General features: G+C 34.3%; 2 protein-coding genes across 2 annotated transcripts; one reads left to right on the top strand and one right to left on the bottom strand.

The window, feature by feature from the left end:
• The first annotated feature begins 921 nt into the window (after positions 1-921).
• Positions 922-2,093, top strand: LOC145596681 (uncharacterized). Its single transcript, XM_081652900.1, has 3 exons — positions 922-1,457; positions 1,502-1,825; positions 1,979-2,093. Exons 1-3 carry the CDS (start codon positions 922-924, stop codon positions 2,091-2,093), a joined length of 975 nt encoding a protein of 324 aa, XP_081509026.1.
• Positions 2,094-10,223: 8,130 nt separating this feature from the next.
• Positions 10,224-18,007, bottom strand: LOC145597649 (ABC transporter C family member 10-like). The gene is made up of 12 exons (XM_081653864.1): positions 15,754-18,007; positions 15,235-15,555; positions 15,061-15,147; positions 14,294-14,869; positions 14,041-14,205; positions 13,620-13,914; positions 13,302-13,516; positions 12,905-13,210; positions 12,712-12,775; positions 12,396-12,635; positions 12,205-12,302; positions 10,224-10,335 (listed from the first exon to the last, which is right to left on the bottom strand). Exons 1-12 carry the CDS (start codon positions 17,755-17,757, stop codon positions 10,303-10,305), a joined length of 4,404 nt encoding a protein of 1,467 aa, XP_081509990.1. The 5' UTR covers positions 17,758-18,007; the 3' UTR covers positions 10,224-10,302.
• Positions 18,008-18,284: the final 277 nt, after the last annotated feature.

Raw genomic sequence — 18,284 nt, 5'->3', positions numbered from 1 at the left:
AGTGTGTTCCCTTCAATTGGCCAACTTACTTGTAATGCAAATTAAGGCACTCAATTCAGAACCGACTACTTTCAATTTTGAAATAATTCATGACTTGTATTTGAATTGTTAACAATCATCCTAACAATTTGATGCTCGTCTTCAATTTTTGATTTCACAATCATTGATTATGTTTTTCATTGTTGGGTACTAGTAATTCATGCTTAAAAGCTCTCATTCAACTGCCATTTATATATAATATTGTGTCAAGTTTTAGAACCTCTCAAGTAAACATGGAGTAAATTGAGACTTTTAAGTACTGGAGATAACTTGTATATTCATCTCTTCCTCTCTTTCTTGTATTGCTCTTTGATAATTGATAACTTTTAAGATAAGGTTCAATCCAATTCAACATTGTGGTGATTGTGGTATGAAAAAAAGACTGACTGTTTAGTTGTGATGTTTTAATCCTAGCATTTCTTATATCTGTTGATGATCACTGTAGAGCTTGTACAAAGGGGAAAAGTGAGCACGATAAAAAGTGAGCACGGTGGCATAAAAGCTGATCTTCTCGGCCAGTTAGATTACTGCATGGTATCATCACTGGATTGACAACAAACCTCTTTACCTTCTTATGGATTGTGAGGTCCCTAATTCTAAAGCTCATTGGTTTGTAGCTGATATTATTCGTAATGGTGGATCTTGGTACCTAAATGATGTTATGCATTTGATTCCAAAGTCTATAAGTTATTGATCAAATATTAGCTGTTCCAATTTCCAAAATTCCCAATTTCTCGAGGACTTAATTCAGTGGCAGCATTCAAAGGATGGTAGATTCAATATCAGCTCTGCTTATCATTAATTAGAAACAAATGTACCCCCTCGGATAGCTGTTTTCCCTGGAAGGGTATTTGGAAGATTAAGTGCCCCTACAAATACAAAATGCTAATTTGGAATTGTATGCATGAAATCCTTCCTGTTTCCGAAAATCTTGATTGTTTTATTCCTGCTATTGCTTCTACCTGTTCTGTTTGTGGTCCAAACCCCAAGTCTCATATCCATCTATTTTGTGACTGCCTCCTTTCTGCTTGCATTTGGAATAAGATTTTAGCTAAAATTGGAGCTCCTACTAATTTTGATCTTAATATCTTCTTTAATGCTCCTTGGTCAGTTTGGCCAAACCATAATCTTAAGCAAAGTGCTCACTGGAAAATGACCTTTGCTATAGCTTGTTGGCATATTTGGAAAGCTACAAATGCTGTTGTCTTTGATCATAAAGCTGCTGCCTCACATTCGGTTTTTAATGGTTCTATTTTGGATTATCAGATCACTAATTATGTACTGCAGGGCAAAGGCAGAACCAGTGCTGTGACTGCCCCAAGGCTTAATCCTCGCAGATGGCGTCCTCCCCCCTCTGGCTATGCTAAAGTCACCACGGACGGAGCTTGGGTTTCCATTAATAATGCTGCAGGAGGAGGGTATGTCAGAAGGGAGAATGGTACTGGTGTATGGGTTTCTCCAGCAAATATAACGCTCTTATTCCATTCGGTGCTGAGCTTCTTGCTGTTAAAGAGGGCCTCACCATTGCCAAAGTTTACAATTTTCAGAAAGTTGTGGTTGAAATGGATGCCCTCTCCCTCAAGGTCAAGTTTGACACTATTGATAATCATCTTCGTCACAAGCTCTCTGCGCTTATTAATGAGGTAGCCGAGCTTACCACTGAATTTGAGATCGTTGAGATTGAATATGTTAGAAGGATGGATAATATCATAGCACATTGTCTTGGGATTAAGATGACAGTGGGGCATATTGACCATGAGGTTGTTCCAGAGTGCATCAAGAACCTGTTTGATGCGCAGATGGATGCTCTGAATGCGAAATAAGCTATTGGTTTTTGGATCCCTGAAACTGTGTTGGCTCTGCCAACCTATTGCCTTTCATGCTCTCTGGATCACTTGTAGTATTATTATGCTTTATGTGCTTTTATATTCTGTTTTAGGAATGACTGCTTTATGCATTTTAGTAGCCCTTTGAGCTCTAAGTTTCCTCGTTCTTCTAGGAAGTTCTTTTGCTCAAACTCTGTTAATGTTGCTGTAAACTTTTCCTTCTTTTGAAGGTTTATTAATATATCCTTTGTTGTGTAAAAAAAATAAAATTTTAGCCTACTTGCTCAAATTGCTCAATTGATAGTGTACGTGCAATCAAATCACACACAAGTTTACTAAAAAGCTCAGTTTTAGACAAAATTTAAATAAACCTTGCATAAACAAGGAGGGTGATTTTCTCAAATTCAGTAAAAAAAAAATGGCATTTGATGAGGTCAAAGAGGGCAAAAACAATATAGTCTACCTTGTGTAGCTAATACAACGAGCCTAGATAGAAAGGCAATTTAAATATTTCCCTCGTAACAAGCTTAGAAGGCGAGCTTTGCATCAATGAGAGCAATTTCTCTGTTTTGTTGTGTTTCAATCACATATGAAGAGATAAAACAAAAAAATAAACTTTGCCTTAACGTGATCAATGTAGCTGTAGTAATTTATAACTCTATGTGTAGGGTGATTGGAAAAAACATAAAGCATAATAATCCCATATACTTTTAGAAAACGTAGAATATAATGACAAGCTTGCAATTTTTTTTTTTTTTTTTATTTTTATTTTTTTTAGGGGTGGTATTGACTAAGGGCCTGTTCTCTTACGTTGAAATTTAGTTCAGTTCAGTTCAGCTAAGTTCAGCTCAATTCAGTTCAGTTCAGTTTAGCTCAATTCAGTTCAGTTCAGTTCAGTTCCTAATTTCCTTCTCTTATAAAATATTCATTTCAGTTCAGTTCAACTCCTAATTTCCTTCTCTTATAAAATATTCAGTTCAGTTCAGTTCAGCTCAGCTGAGTTCAATCAATGAGAACAGCCCTAAGGCCCTGTTCTCGTACGTTGAAATCCAGTTCAACTCAGTTCAATTCAGCTCAACTCCTAATTTCCTTCTCTTATAAAATATTCATTTCATTTCAGTTCAGTTCAGTTTAGCTCAATTTAGTTCAGTTCAGCTGAATTCAGTCAATGAGAACAGGCCTTAAGTCATTTAGAGCCCAGTTTATCTTTTCTTTGTATAATAAAAGCCCACTTGTGTTGTTGCGAGAAACAGTGATATAGGCAAACTTTTATCATTAATTAATCTTGAATACATAGACTACTCCTACTGAATAGTGAGTCCAACCCAAAGTCCAACAATAGTGGAATAGCCAAATAGGTAATACAAACAGTGGCAACAAATGCCGATATACTAGCTAATAAAAATACAGTACAAAGTCCAAATCCCTCTATACTGCATTTATGAGTGTCAACGGTGTAGAAGAGCACCATCGATGCCATCGAGTTTGTGCCGGCCAACGCATAAGTGAATACATTCTGCGTTTAGAGTTAAATTAATTTGTCTAAATTAATATAAAACTAATTAAAATTATCAGCAAAATTAATATGAAACTAATTGAAAAATACATACCACATCACCGAAACGAATAATAGAATAGTATACACGAGAAGTCCGAATATCTATTCCCTTTATTAGGGCATACATTTCTCCCCATATAAGGAGAAAACTCCAGCCATCCAAAAAGCCCATTAATAGCATCAAACCACTAACAAAAAAAAAATTGTTAAAAATGGTACAAAAATAATTATTTTAAATCCAATATAAAATAAATAACACGTAGTACTTGAACCAAATGCCGTCAGTTAATTTGATTTGCTTGCTGTATATCAACAGAGCAATAGAAATGCTGGAAAAAATCACCTGACCAACTCGTAAGATGATACTAAAGTGCGTCCCATACCGTCCCTTGAAATCGTCCATCCTATTAAGATATGATACAATTTAGCATCTCGAGTAATTAACACTTAATTCATGCACAAATTAACTATACACAACAAATAATTTAGAGACTATCTAATCACTCTCTTATCAGATTGAGAAATCTTCTTACTTATATGACACTTCAAACTTTCAATTTTACAAAGGGTATAATAGAAAATAGGACTTTTAATGAGGAGTTAAGCACACATTTGGTGATCAAGTTCTTGTGTATTTTCATCTTCTGGTTATTGCCACTTTTTTTTTCCACCTTTTGGTGATTGAGTCTCATTTTCAGGCAAGGTAACCCACCGGAATTTTGTTAACTACACCGTTAAGGGCGTTAACCACACAAAGAACTTAATCACCTAATAGCATTTATTGCAAAAACACAATCACCTACAAGCTTCATATCTGCCAAATTTTGCGAAAAATTCAAACTGAAAATATATATAGCCGTTGGGAATTTGGGATATTGTCACAAATCCACATATATAACCATAAAGAACAGACTTCTAATTGTTTTTTCAATCAAAAAATAGAAGCCAACTGTATAAGCATTATTTCATCACAGCTGCATTAAAAAAAAAAATAAAAAAAAAAAAAAAAAATCACAGTAGGCTGGTTTCATCACAAGCAGAAGCACAACTGCACAAGCACACTAACATATACGTTCAGAGACAAAGTATACTAGTTTTAATAATCAGCAATTACGCAAAATTTGAGCAATTTGAGCACAGCTGTGGTTGAAATTTGAAAATCTCCAACATTACAGATGGATTAGCTAGTTCAAATTAAGTTTGCCTATCTTTTATTAATTCATTCTGTAATTCTGTTCATGAATATAATACAAGGAATTACCTTGTATACTATAAGAGTATAATTTGTAGTGCTATAGATATGAATTTTTATGCAAAATTAAATCCAAGCACTTAATAGAACTAATTTAGAGCCCAGTGACAAAACCTATTCCGGTATTCCCTCATTAATCCCATACACTATGCAATGCAACGAGTCCTCCCGCGAAACACCTAACAATGAAGGTATATTTGCAATTTACAACACATAACAACCAAATTTCACTCAATTATCAAATTATACTCCAAAATTCACATCTCGCATTAAATTGTACACACCAAAATTCTACCAATAAAATCGATAGTTATAATATTTCATAAATCAGTAATTATAACCAAAAGTTCAATAAACTATTCACCTTATAAGAACCCTAAATTGAATATACTGAAAACAATTCAATTAACGACAAATCCCTATATTGTGAAATTGATATTCGGTGATTTAGGAAAAAGAAAAAGAAATAATCTTACCTCAAAAGCTGCTTCAATGGAGGAATTCGAAAGAAAGATCACGAGCTTCAATTGAGGAATTCGAAAGAAAGATCACGAGCTGCTTTTCCTTACCGTCTTTCCATGATGTTTTATGTTTTAGTATAAAAATTTCAATCAAGTATGAAAGACTTATATATGTCTCTTTTATTTCCATTAATGTTGGAACACACTATCTTTTAGCTTTTGCTCAAATATAACATTTGGAATCAAAGTTACTATACCACTGGAATAGACTTTTGTTGTTTCCCTCCATTTTTACGTAGTAATTTTTTTAGAGATGGTCATTGGACCGAATAGGCCAAGGCAAAAAAACAAAAAATCAGCCCATTTCTCATGCTAGCCACCAGGGGTGCTTATGAGACGAGACAACTCGCGAGTAACTCGAGTTCGACTCGGTCAAAACTCGACTCGAACTCGAGATTGACTCGAAATGTTAATGAGTCGAGCTGAGTTGATCATTACTCGACTCGAAAGCTCGTAAGAAGCTCGAATTCTTTCATATTATATTATATATAAAAAAAATAAAGATATTTTGATAAAAAAAAAACTTTTATTTTAGATTATACATTAATAATAAAATTATTTATGTACTCTTAAATGACAAAATTAAAGAGAATGAAAAGATGTTAAAGAGAATGAAAAGATGTTATACAAACTCGAGAGTTTTACTAAGACAAATCAAATTGCAAGCTACTCGAGATCGACTCGGTCAAAGCTCGACTCAGTCAAATTCGGTCAAAGCTCGACTCGGTCAAAGATCGGTCAAAACTCGACTCGGTCAAAGATCGACTCGATTTGTCAACGAGTCGAGTCGAGCTACCCCAAACTCGAACTCGACTCGCATCATAAGCACCCCTACTAGCCACCTCGAAAATTATGTGCACAAACCTATCCAAACTAACAGGCCGTATGGGCTTTTCGAGTCATTTTCGGGCCGATCCAAAAAAGTCAACTAAAAATTGCATAAAATCACATTTCAAAGCCTATAAATTTTTACCTACACTTCCTTTCACCACTATGACGTCATTTTATAATATTTCGGATTTTGAATCACGTATAAAGTGTTCATTTTTATATATATAAATGTTCAATTTTGTATCATTAAATGTTCAATCATGTTAATACGATGAGGCACTTACGTAAATCGAGACATTTTCTAACGCACAAATCGAGAAAGTTCAAAAAAATATTGTAAGTGCCTTGTTTTGTGTATTAAAATGTAAACATGTAAATCGAGACACTTCGTAATAAGCAAAACGAGGCACTTACGTTTTTTTTTTTTTTTTTTTTTGCCAAATCTGAGCTCAATTTGGACCTTTAAGAGCTAAAATATTCCCCAAGACCTTAAAACGGAACATTTTCTAACGCGCAAATCGATACAAAAATACTAAAAAATTGATAGTGGACCCTTCTAACGGAAAATTTTTAACGGCAGGATAACGGCAAGGTTATCGTATGGAAACAAAGTATATTGGAGTTACAATGTGAAAAGAGATATATGTTGGGGCACAACGTAGAAAAGTGAAAATAACAGAGTTACTATATAGAAAAACCCAAAATAATATCATGTAACTGAGGTAGTAGGTGCGTTTTCCGGCTGTAAGCATGCAGCTAAGAATATGCCTCACAGTCTCACACCATTCCTCATAGTGGGTTGCATAGTTTTGGGCTTATTTTGTCATTGTCACCCACATATTTGTATTGGGTTCTTATAAGTAACTTAGTGAATTTCCCTTTCATAATAACCCAACTACTTTTGTGGATGTTATATCATCAAACCTTATCTTAATCATCAAGTCCACCTTAATTGTAGCCCAAGATTACATACTTACATTTCGGCCTATCCAGTGATAGTATCCCAATAAAAATTTGTACCCAAAACCCAGTAGGCATATCCACATTTAAGTTTTCATCATGATTGATGATTCAAGCACTATAAAATCATTTCACCCAATCAGCCCAACTGTCATATGACTGAATCACACTTGAAAATCAATTAAGCCAATCAGCCCATCATCTAACATTGAATGTGAATTGAAAATCAAGTAAGGATATCTGAGATAAACAGGACCCAAAAAACACGTTCAGGTACTATTGATGAAAAGATAAACCTGCATCATCATTTCGATTAAATTTGAAGTCCAAAAAATACAGATAACGTTAAACGTCAACCTGCACCATCAGTTGGATTGCATTTGAAGTCGGTTGTTAAACAATGAACTGAGACTTGTAATTGTAACCTTCGTACCGACACATAAACATGATAAAGAAATCCAAAAGTGATCAAACACATCCTGACATCCTCACTTGCCTTGTTCACTGTGGTTATAATCCAATGTGGCTCCGAGGTAATGGCAGCATCGCAGCACTCAGCAGGAAGGATATTTGGAACTTTACTACATATTATAAGAGCTTACCCATCCCATGGTTCCATCAGGAGAAGAATTCGTAAGCTTTCTACAGGGATACTTCTACCAGAACGAATCAAAAATTCTAGAACATCATCAAAAGCTCTTACAAAAGTAATAAAAATAAAAAAATAAAATAGAAGATCATATTCACTTTCAGCCTATTAATAACTATGAGTAAAGTAGTATAGCCAAGACAACAAGGCTAAATCCGTACACACAATCATAAATGTACTAAACTAAGGCTTTGCCAGACATGCTGAGCTTGAGGTGGAGAAGGTGTTTGCCCTACTAATTGGATATGCACGTTGCGAGCTATTGAGCTGCATATCTCACAAATTGTATTGCGTTTTTGTGTATGTGAACCATTGAATAGCACAATGTTCATGGGCAGCTGACAAATTGTATCTACAACTTTTTAATAAAAATGGACATCTTGATTTATTATTTATAAATATGGCATGATGATTAGAAAATGGACTCTACAATAATTGATTTATTCAAAATAGTTGACATTACCTACACATTATTGAAAAATTAGTTGTATGCTAAGATGATTGAAGCTATATTACAAATTTTAATGACATACTTGTAGCCATGGGAGGATCTTCATTGGGGCTTGTAGGAGTCCGACACCTAAAATTTTGAAATAATTACTAGACGTGTGTGATAAAAATACTTTTACTACTTAATTAAAAAAGAATTAATATTTCGAGACCTTAAATTTTTACACCCGAATCATAACATTACAAATTTATGTCATAACTCACAATTTATCAACTACAAATCCAAAATGATACGTAGTTTTAAATTATATTATTTTTGTACATATATTGTACATATATTGTACATGTACCGTAATATGTTGTTGTATCTATTGGCCCATATAAGTTTGTGTAAATTTAATTTTTAAATAAAATTAAACTCACATATTGTTTTATTATATTGTTTATATTTTTTACAATGTTGTTAATTAGAGATATTAATTGTTAAAATTTTGCGATGGCCAGCGTAATAAAAGAAATATGTTAACTAAAAACAATATATCCTTAATAACAAAAGCAATAACCTCAATTGACTTGTCATATGGGCTTGTTAAACAGGCCAAAAAAGAAAAGTAATTACAACAGTGAGTGGAAGGCAGAACATAGTAGCAACCAACCTCTTACAAGGACATATATGGAAAGGCGCTGTTCATAAGCTACAGTGAAGCAAGTATTGTTCATAAGCAACAGTAAGGATGTTGCTCATATTTATAGAAAGGGTTAAGGATTAATAACTATGAGTTAAGTAGTATAGCCAAGACAGCAAGACTAAATCCATACACAAAATCATAAAATGTACATAACTAATGCTTTGCCAGAAATGCTGAGCTTGAGGTGGAGGAGGTGGAGAAGGTGTCTCGCTTGTTTGTCTTGCTAATTGGATATGCACGTTGCGAGCTATTGAGCTGCATATCTCACAAATTGTAGTGCGTTGTTGTGTGAACCATCGATTAGCACAATGTTCATGGGCAGCTGACAAACCCCTCTACACGAACAACCTAAATCAATGAAACCACAGCGGCCTCGCTTGCGATGACATATCCTACATTGTTTCGCTATCATCAGCAATAAAATCCTCCTCGCCCCCTCATCCACTACATCGTCGTCACCCATTTCCAAATCCACCAAACTTTCCGACGACGACGACACAATTTCATTCACCTTTTCCATATCTCACAAATTGTATTGCGTTTTTGTGTGAACCATTGAATAGCACAATGTTCATGGGCAGGTGACAAATTGTATCTACAACTTTTTAATAACAATGGACATCTTGATTTATTTATAAATATGACATGATGATTAGAAAATGGACTCTACAATAATTGATTTATTCAGAATAGTTGACATTAACTACACATTATTGAAAAATTAGTTGTATGCTATTATAAATTTTAATGACATACTTGTAGCCATGGGAGGATCTTCATTGGGGCTTATAGAAGTCCGACACCTATAATTTTGAAATAATTACTAGACGTGCGTGATAAAAATACTTTTACTACTTAATTAAAAAAGAATTAATATTTCGAGACCTTAAATTTTTACGCTCGAATCATAACATTACAAATTTATGTCATAACTCACAGTTTATTTATGTCATAACTCACAGTTTATCAACTACAAATCCAAAATGGTATGTAGCTTTAAATTATATTATTATTGTACATGTATCGTAATATGTTGTTGTATCTATTGGCCCATATAAGTTTGTGTAAATTTAATTTTTAAATAAAATTAAACTCACATATTGTTTTATTATATTGTTTATATTTTTAACAATGTTGTTAATTAGAGATATTAATTGTTAAAATTTTGCGATGGTCAGCGTAATAAAAAAAATATGTTAACTAAAAACATGGAGACAGTACATAAAAAGTCTTTGTTTATTCATTCAAGAACAAAAAAAAAATACATATGATAGCTTTTTTGTCAATTAAAAGGATAAGGATTACTATTACTTATATAAATATCAATGCTCTAGATCTAGAGCTTTTTCATACAACCACCATTATTGTAATCATCACAACATTGTTGTGGATCATCTTAACATTTGAATTCAAGACAACAATATTGTCTTCGTCCACCACGAGTTTGTGGCTCGCAAATATTAAGCTCTACTTTAATAGATCCATTTCCATTATCAATATTTTTCAACATATCCTTGCGTGATAACTTCAATCTGCCTTCACCGCCATGAACAGTACCACCTACACATTATTGAAAAGTACGCTAAGACAATTGAATCGATATTATAAATTTTAGTGGCATACTTGTAGCTAAATAAAACAATCATAATTCTCAATCATTATGTGCACCATATATAAATTCAGGGCCGTTTCTGAGATTTCGGGGGCCTAGGGCGAAATAATAAATTGGGGCCCTATAGTATATATATATATGAACAAATAATCATTTTAAAAAAAAAAAGTTTTGACCAAATAATCTAGTTTTAATTATTGTTGAAAAAAACTTATAATAAGTTAAACTCAATGTAAAAATTCCATTTAAAAAAAAAAAAAAAAAAAAAAAAAAAAAAAAAAAAAACCTCAATGTAAAATAATACTTCTATGATTATATACTACATTACTACTACAACTATATGGTAGTAAAAAAAAGAATTTATAAAGGAAGCATTTTGTAGTTATTATCGATATATACTACGTAAATGGTTACTAATTTTTAAAACAGGGAAGGAAAAAAAATAAAAGAAAATTGGTAAACATGGTAGTCGAACCTTAGGACCATAGAGAACATTTAACTTCACCAACTTATCCTAACCACTAAGCTGGCGAGATACTCATGTTAGCTATTGCTTCTATAAATTGTTGATTAATTTGAAGTACGCACACGCATATAAAAGCTAGTAATTGATACTATTATACAATACTTTATTTTGTCTCTATATGCATATAACTTTAGTTATATGAATTTACATATATATAGTGTATAGTAATATCACAATAAGATTTAGTTGATAAATTTAAGGTGAAAAATTGAGGAATAATTTTTTAAGCACAAAGGGAGTTGTAGATTACACTTCCTTTGTTTTATACTTTTAACAATATATATATATATATATATATATATATATATATATATATATATATATATATATATATATATATATATTGCTAAAAGTTTCCTAAAAAGAAAATGGAACAATTGAAACAATTTACAAAGTATTAGATACTAGTATACAGTAAGATTGATATCGTCTCGTAGAATGTTAAATCAAAATTATATAAGCTCAAAATCAAAACTCTTGTGTAAAGATTCAATTATAATTCCAAATATAATAATGAAGACACTGTGTATGCAACTGTGCATTAATTATGAAGCTTTTGAAAAGTTACTACTTCCTTACCACCTTAGCCAATAACAATTGATGTCATCTATACATATAAATATAACTATAAATGACATGCATCAATTAAAAATGAAATACGAGATAAGCAGTTTGAAAAAAAATAATAATAAGGGGGCGTTTGGTTCACAGAGTGGTATGGGGTTGGAATCAGGAATGGGGTTAAGGTGGTATCGGGTTGGAACTTGATACTTAATACCATGTGTTTGGTTTAATTCTGGAATGGAATATCTCACTATTCTCTCCTTTATTTGATACCTAAGGGAATGGAATGAGCCAAACCCACCTCCCCCAAAAGGTTTCTAAACCCCATACCTCATGGGTTTGAGGTGTGGGTTTGAAATTCATATTTTTGACAACCAAACATATGGTATGTGTTTTAGTCATTCTAAACCCATACCTCATACCTATATTTCGTGAACCAAACGCCCCCTAAGAGGAATAAAATCAACATTTCACAAACAATAGAGTGTTAAAAATTATCAATCTATATTCTTTATCAATTAGTAACATTATTTTTAACATTTATGCATAACATACATAACTGATGATAATATATTTCATTTTGTCAAAAAAGATGATAACATATTTCAAAAGAAACAATTTAATCAAAGTAGTAACCCGGTGTAACGCCCGAGCAGCACACATACGTTACAAGAAACTTGGAACTAATAGACAAAGCTCAGTGCAGCTGATCTTTGTACATACTCACATTTTCAGCATATGACCAGTACTCCCTAACGAGTTTCCCAAACAATGAATCATGCTTGTTTATGAGCTTTGCTGGCTCGTCGAACTCTATTACTTTCCCTGTGTAAAATATAACACTTTTCATTAGTTCCGAAATATTTCATCTGTCCATAAGTAAGGCGTTCGGTTCGTAAGAAATAAGAAGAAACTCACCGTCACTAATAGCTAGAATCCGTGTGCAATCCATTACACTTGGTATTCTATGTGCCACTGTAACAACTGTACTGTCACTAAATTCTGTTCTTATGGTTCTATGGAGGATTGCATCGGTGGTGTTATCAATGGATGCAGTAGCTTCATCTAGAACTAGTATCTTCCTCCTCTTCAGTAAGGCTCGTCCTAGACAAAATAATTGTCGTTGTCCCATGCTCCAATTTGATCCATCTTGTACAACTGCATACCAAATCACCATTACTACATCTACTCATTGAAAATGGAAATGCCGTTACTTTTTCTTTTTTGGTGATACCTGAGGAGTTTAGGCCGCCTTCTTTGTCCTGAACAGCATCTCGGAGATGACACTTCTCAAGAACCTTTTAACACATGTAGAAGAATCACTTGCAAGTCAGAATGGGAAACTATAGCTTTGTTGTTTACACCTTAAAACTAAATTTAGGAGATGACTGAAAAATATGAAAATGTATGCTTTAAATGCACATCACCTGCCAGATCTCCTGATCTGTATGCTGTGACAATGGGTCTAGATTGTGGCGAACTGAGCCACTAAAAAGTGTTGGGTCTTGAGGAATTATGCTAAGGTGAGATCTAAGATCATGAAGCCCAATGGTGCAAATGTCTATTCCATCTATGATGATCTTTCCCTCGGAAGGCTCCAGCAAACGGAACAAAGTGCTGATAAGGGTTGTTTTCCCACTTCCGGTTCTCCCAACGATCCCAATCTTGCTATCACCTTCAAAGATGCAGTTAATTCCTTGAAGAACCAGTGGACCATTGGGTCTATATTTAACCTGTTAACTATCACACTTTATTTTTCGGAAAGCTATATTCTGGCAGTTATAAAGCATATATACTTATATATAAGTGTAGGCTCAAGTTTACCTTCAATTCACAGAATTCAATTTTCCCCACATCAGGCCAATTAGGAGGAGGTCTATTTTCTTGAATTATTTCACATGCTTCTTCAGGGATGTGCATGTACTGCTCCAACCTTTCGGCTGAAACTATCATGTTGGCTAGCATGCACTGGTTTTGGACAGAACTCACAAGATAGATATTCAAGGAGAGACCATAGGATAGTGCCATCCCAATAAATCCTATCACAAGAACATCATCAAATAGAAAATGTAATAAAAGAATTAACAAAATAGCAAAGGTTAACCAATCTGTTTTCGTTGTTTTGGGAGGTGAGAAACTAACCAGAGTTGGTTTCACTAAAAGGAAGCAGAGTCAGGGCAAGAGCGGAGCATGAGAGAATAACTGCACATAGCATCTCCAAGCGTTGTATCAACCATTCATTGGAAGAGAAATTGTGGAAGAAAGGGCTGGCATTGTTGTCTATAAGCTCTACAGCCTTTGAGAAGTATTGATCTTCCTTGCCAAAAGCTCGTATTGTGGTGGCTCCTGAAATGACCTCTGCAAGATTGCTTGCTATTGTGGACTTTGTAGTTCCATTAATTCGCATCAGCTCTTTTGCTGATGCAAAATAGTAATTCTGTATACATGTAATGTAATTAAATTCAAGTTTTAGTATCATAACAGGATCATAAACTCCTGCTAGAACTTTTCAGAATATACCAGAAAATAGTTTCCAAATTTAATGTGTAAGATTTGGAGGTACCTGTAAGAGTATAGTTAGATACACCACAGGCACAATGATAAGCAAGACTTGCCAGGTCACGATAGCCAAGATACCAAAGCTAAAGAAAGCTGTTAGTGTAGACGCTAGGGCCATGCTTACCATCATGGCTACATCAAGGTCAATGATACTTATGTCTGAAGATACCTACAGGAAAATATAAGATAAAAGGTTAGCCTTCCATAATTGACAACGAATGCTCAACCTTTGCTTAGAGATAGATTAATAATCTTACCCGACTTAGTATCCTTCCTAGGGGAGTGGCATCAAAAAAGGACATTGGTGCTCGAAAAAGGGAGTTCAGCAAAGTAGTAAATATTGATCGTGATGTGTCAAGACCCAGGAAAACAATAGAAAATGATCTTACGAGCAAGAAAATTCCCACACTTAATCCTATAATTGAGTACACTGTCACCAATTTCACTTCACTAACACCAGGATTTTGAACATTATTGGCCAACCAATAACTTTGTATAGACTGCCCAAGAAGAAATAAGATATGGGCTAAGACTGCCAAGGATGAGTATAAGAAACCTCTTCCATGACTAAGGTACTGTATATACGGCTTAAAACCTTTGTCTCCTGTTTCTCTTTCTTCTTTCTGAATCAATTGATCACCTAAAGACGCATGTGCTTTGTCCTGATTGAAGCTATCTCTTTCATCACTTTTCAAACTTGGTAGAGATCTCTCTTTACAATTGTCAGACTGCACTGAGTTGTTATGCGCATTGACTAGATTTTGGAACTCAAGGCTTGAAGTCATCAATTGTTCATAAGTGCCTGACTTTATAATCTGACCTTCAACCATCAACTGCAAAAGAAAAAAAAAAAGATACATATACAAGATCATTTGCTTAAATCGGAAAACTATATATCTTTTCTCCTTAGTTTGTTCATTTGTCTTTTTAGTTTCCACGTATTTTCTTTATCTTTCTGTAGATTAGAGCTGAGGATAAGATGGAACAATTGTCAACGAAAGATATAAACTTATTTAAAACTAACCAATATAGAATCAAATGTAGGTAGGAAGTCAACTTGGTGAGTGACTAGCAGGACAGTCTTTCCTGCCAGAGCTCCCATGACATATCTCTGCAAAAAATGTTCAAGTTAGTTAAGCAATAAAGGTTTGTTTTTACTATAACTAAGCAAAGGGATAGGGAGCTTCTTTTTTATCACATTGAATAGACTAGTCGCGGTGTGAGCATCAACAGCGCTGAATGGATCATCCAGGAGGTAAAGATCAGCATCCTGATACAAGGCGCGTGCTAGTTGCACTCGTTGCTTCTGTCCACCACTGAGGTTAACTCCTCTTTCCCCAATTACTGTGAGATCACCACATGGAAGCATGTCTATATCTTTTACCAATGAGCACCTTTTAAGTGTGTCTTGATATCTTTGATGATCCATGTGAGAACCAAACAGAATATTATCTCTTATAGTACCAGTTTGAATCCATGCTGTCTGAGAGACATAGGCAAGCTTTCCATAAACTTGCACCTGAAATTCCAGAAGCCAATCAGTAATTGAATCTCACTTAGCTTAGAGTGCTGTTTACACAACATACACGCATTAATAATTTAGTAAAAAAATCAGAAGCTGTTTGATTAAATCCTGAATCCTAATTTTATTATATAAAACTCAGTAAGAACTACGAGTAATAAAAAAATAATAACAGTAAAGAGAATAGGGCCTTACAGTACCATCAATGCTTGGAACTTCTCCAAGAATGGCTGCCAATAGTGTGGATTTACCGGCTCCAACCTCTCCACAAATGGCTACCTTCTCTCCAGGTTTGACAAGTAGATTTACATTTCTAAGGGTTGGCTTTAGTGAGAAATCCCATGAAATTGCTGTGCTTCTGATATCTATAGACTTCTCTAGCCCCTTCCCTTCCTTCCTCTGCTGGATATGTTGATTTTGCAATTCAGACGCATCAAGAAACCTTATGATTCGGTCTAATGATACACTTGCCTGTATATATGCTCCAGCAACATCCGGGATTAACCTTACAGGCTCCTGAACTATTCTCAATGTAGCTAAAAATGTAAAAACATTACCAGCACCCAAAGGAATTCCTAAAAAACAGCATGCCCCAAATGTAGCTATCGACATCAGTATTGGAAATGACCAGAAAAGAATCATATAGTACCCTTTCTGTAGAAGCACAGCTGCTAGTGACCTGAACTCAATTTCCCTCAAGTTTTCGATGCCTTTCTTGAAATGGTTTTCCCAAGCATATACTTTCAGCACCTTCATTGTCACCAAGGCTTCAGTTATGGCCCCTAACCTTTTATCCTGTTCTAACATAAGCTTTGTTTGATATTTATGCTGTAATTTACCTAAGGGAGAGTTTCCAAGTACTGCAATAACAACAATCACTAATGCCGCAATTGTTGCATTCCCAACACAGTAGTAAATGATCACCAAAGCAATACACATTTGGAGAACCACAGTCCATATCTGATGAAACCAGAAAGGGAATTCACCAATTCTGTAAGCATCAACCGTGACATAGTTCACTATCTCACCAGGAGTGTGACTCGTTTTAGCATCATTCGAGAGTCTGAATTGCTTGGCATAAACAGCTGCAGATAACATCGATCTTATCTGGAGTCCAATCAATCTAGTCCTAAAACACCATTGCCTCTCTGACAATGATTCTAAGCTTTTTGTGAATAAAAGCAGAAAAGTGATTGCATAGCCCTCATATTTAAAGACCCTTTTCCCTTCAGCTATATCAATGAATGCTTTAAGAAAAAGAGGCCCAGTTGATAGAGTAAGCACCTTAACCAATGCAAAAGCCCCAGAAATCATAATGTCTTTCCATTGCCAGGAAAATATGACAGCAGGAAAATTGGAACTTGATTCTTTTTCTTTCCTATTGCTAAATTTCTCCATAAAATCGCGATAGCAGGTTTCTGCCTGATCAGCAGTCCTAAGTTTAGGAATATCTTCATCCACAAGAATTTTCTCCTTTCCCAATTTCATCAGTGGATTTAACCACCAAAATGACATTCTACTGAAGAATTCAGCTTTCGAAAACAGACTTTGATTTTCATCAGTGCTATAAACATCTTCATTATTAAGCAAAGGTACACTAGATTCATGTAAACAAACTTTTGATTCTGATTCAGATTCTTGGTTATTAATATGCTCTTTAAAAACACAGGATAGTAACAAAACAACTCCAGGAAGCAATAATATATCAAGCACAACCTTAACATGTCTCACTCTCCTAGAAACAACTACATCATAAACAGAATTTGCAAATAAAAATGCAGCATATAGTCCAGAAAAGGTGAAACATATACCAAATGATCTTCTGAAGCTCAGAATCAGACTCAGAAACAGCCAAGTGAACCCCTGAAAGAGCAGAACCAGCCATCCATGCAGGGGCAAAATAGTCTTTTCACTTCTTATATTGTCTTCCAAAACCCATAAACCCAAAATTAAGTATGCTAAACTCAGAACAATATTTACAGCAGCAGAAAAACATTTGAATGCAGAAGTTGTATTCTTGGTTGTAGGGGTGGATAAAATGATGAACAAAAATAACAAAATGAGCAACAAATCAATGGAGATTACTATGATGTGGTTTATACATGAATTTGGATGAATTGTTGATGCAAAAAATGAGCCAAAATTTTCATATGGGTAGGCTGAATTTCCACAGTAATTTGCCCAGAAATTGTTACCCATTTTACTGATTTTTGGGGTTCGGATTTAAAGTGAGAAAAAGGCAATCATGAATTCATGATTGAAGTTTCATCAGGTTAACTTTTGCAGTGGAAATAATGTAAGATTCGCCTAAGTTGAAGGTGAATAGCTACGTACAAGCAATAAAGCATGATGGGAGTTTATTTATTTTTGAATAAGATGGGAGTTTATAAGGCAATGAATCTTTCAAAAAAATATAAGGCAATGAATGAAGTAATTTACGAACCATGTATGTTAGTCATTCTTCCTCTTTCTCTTTAATTTGGAATAATCACGACATAATTTAGATCTTAGTTACTTCCTTAGAATAATTATAATACGAAGTAATAAGCTAGGTCCAATGACCAAAATGTGGAGAAATTATTTTGGTATTATTAATTTTGTATTTGGCATAATTGGACTGTTAGAGAATTAGGGCCTATTCACATTTACTGAATTGAACTGAACTGATTGGAGCTGAACTGAACTGAACTGATTAAAGCTGAATTGAACTGAAATGAATATTTTAT

This window comes from Chenopodium album, chromosome 20 (assembly GCF_948465745.1).
Source record: "Chenopodium album chromosome 20, dcCheAlbu1.1, whole genome shotgun sequence".
In the NCBI taxonomy this organism is placed as follows: Eukaryota; Viridiplantae; Streptophyta; class Magnoliopsida; order Caryophyllales; family Amaranthaceae; genus Chenopodium; species Chenopodium album.
This window is presented reverse-complemented; position numbering and strand designations above follow the sequence as displayed.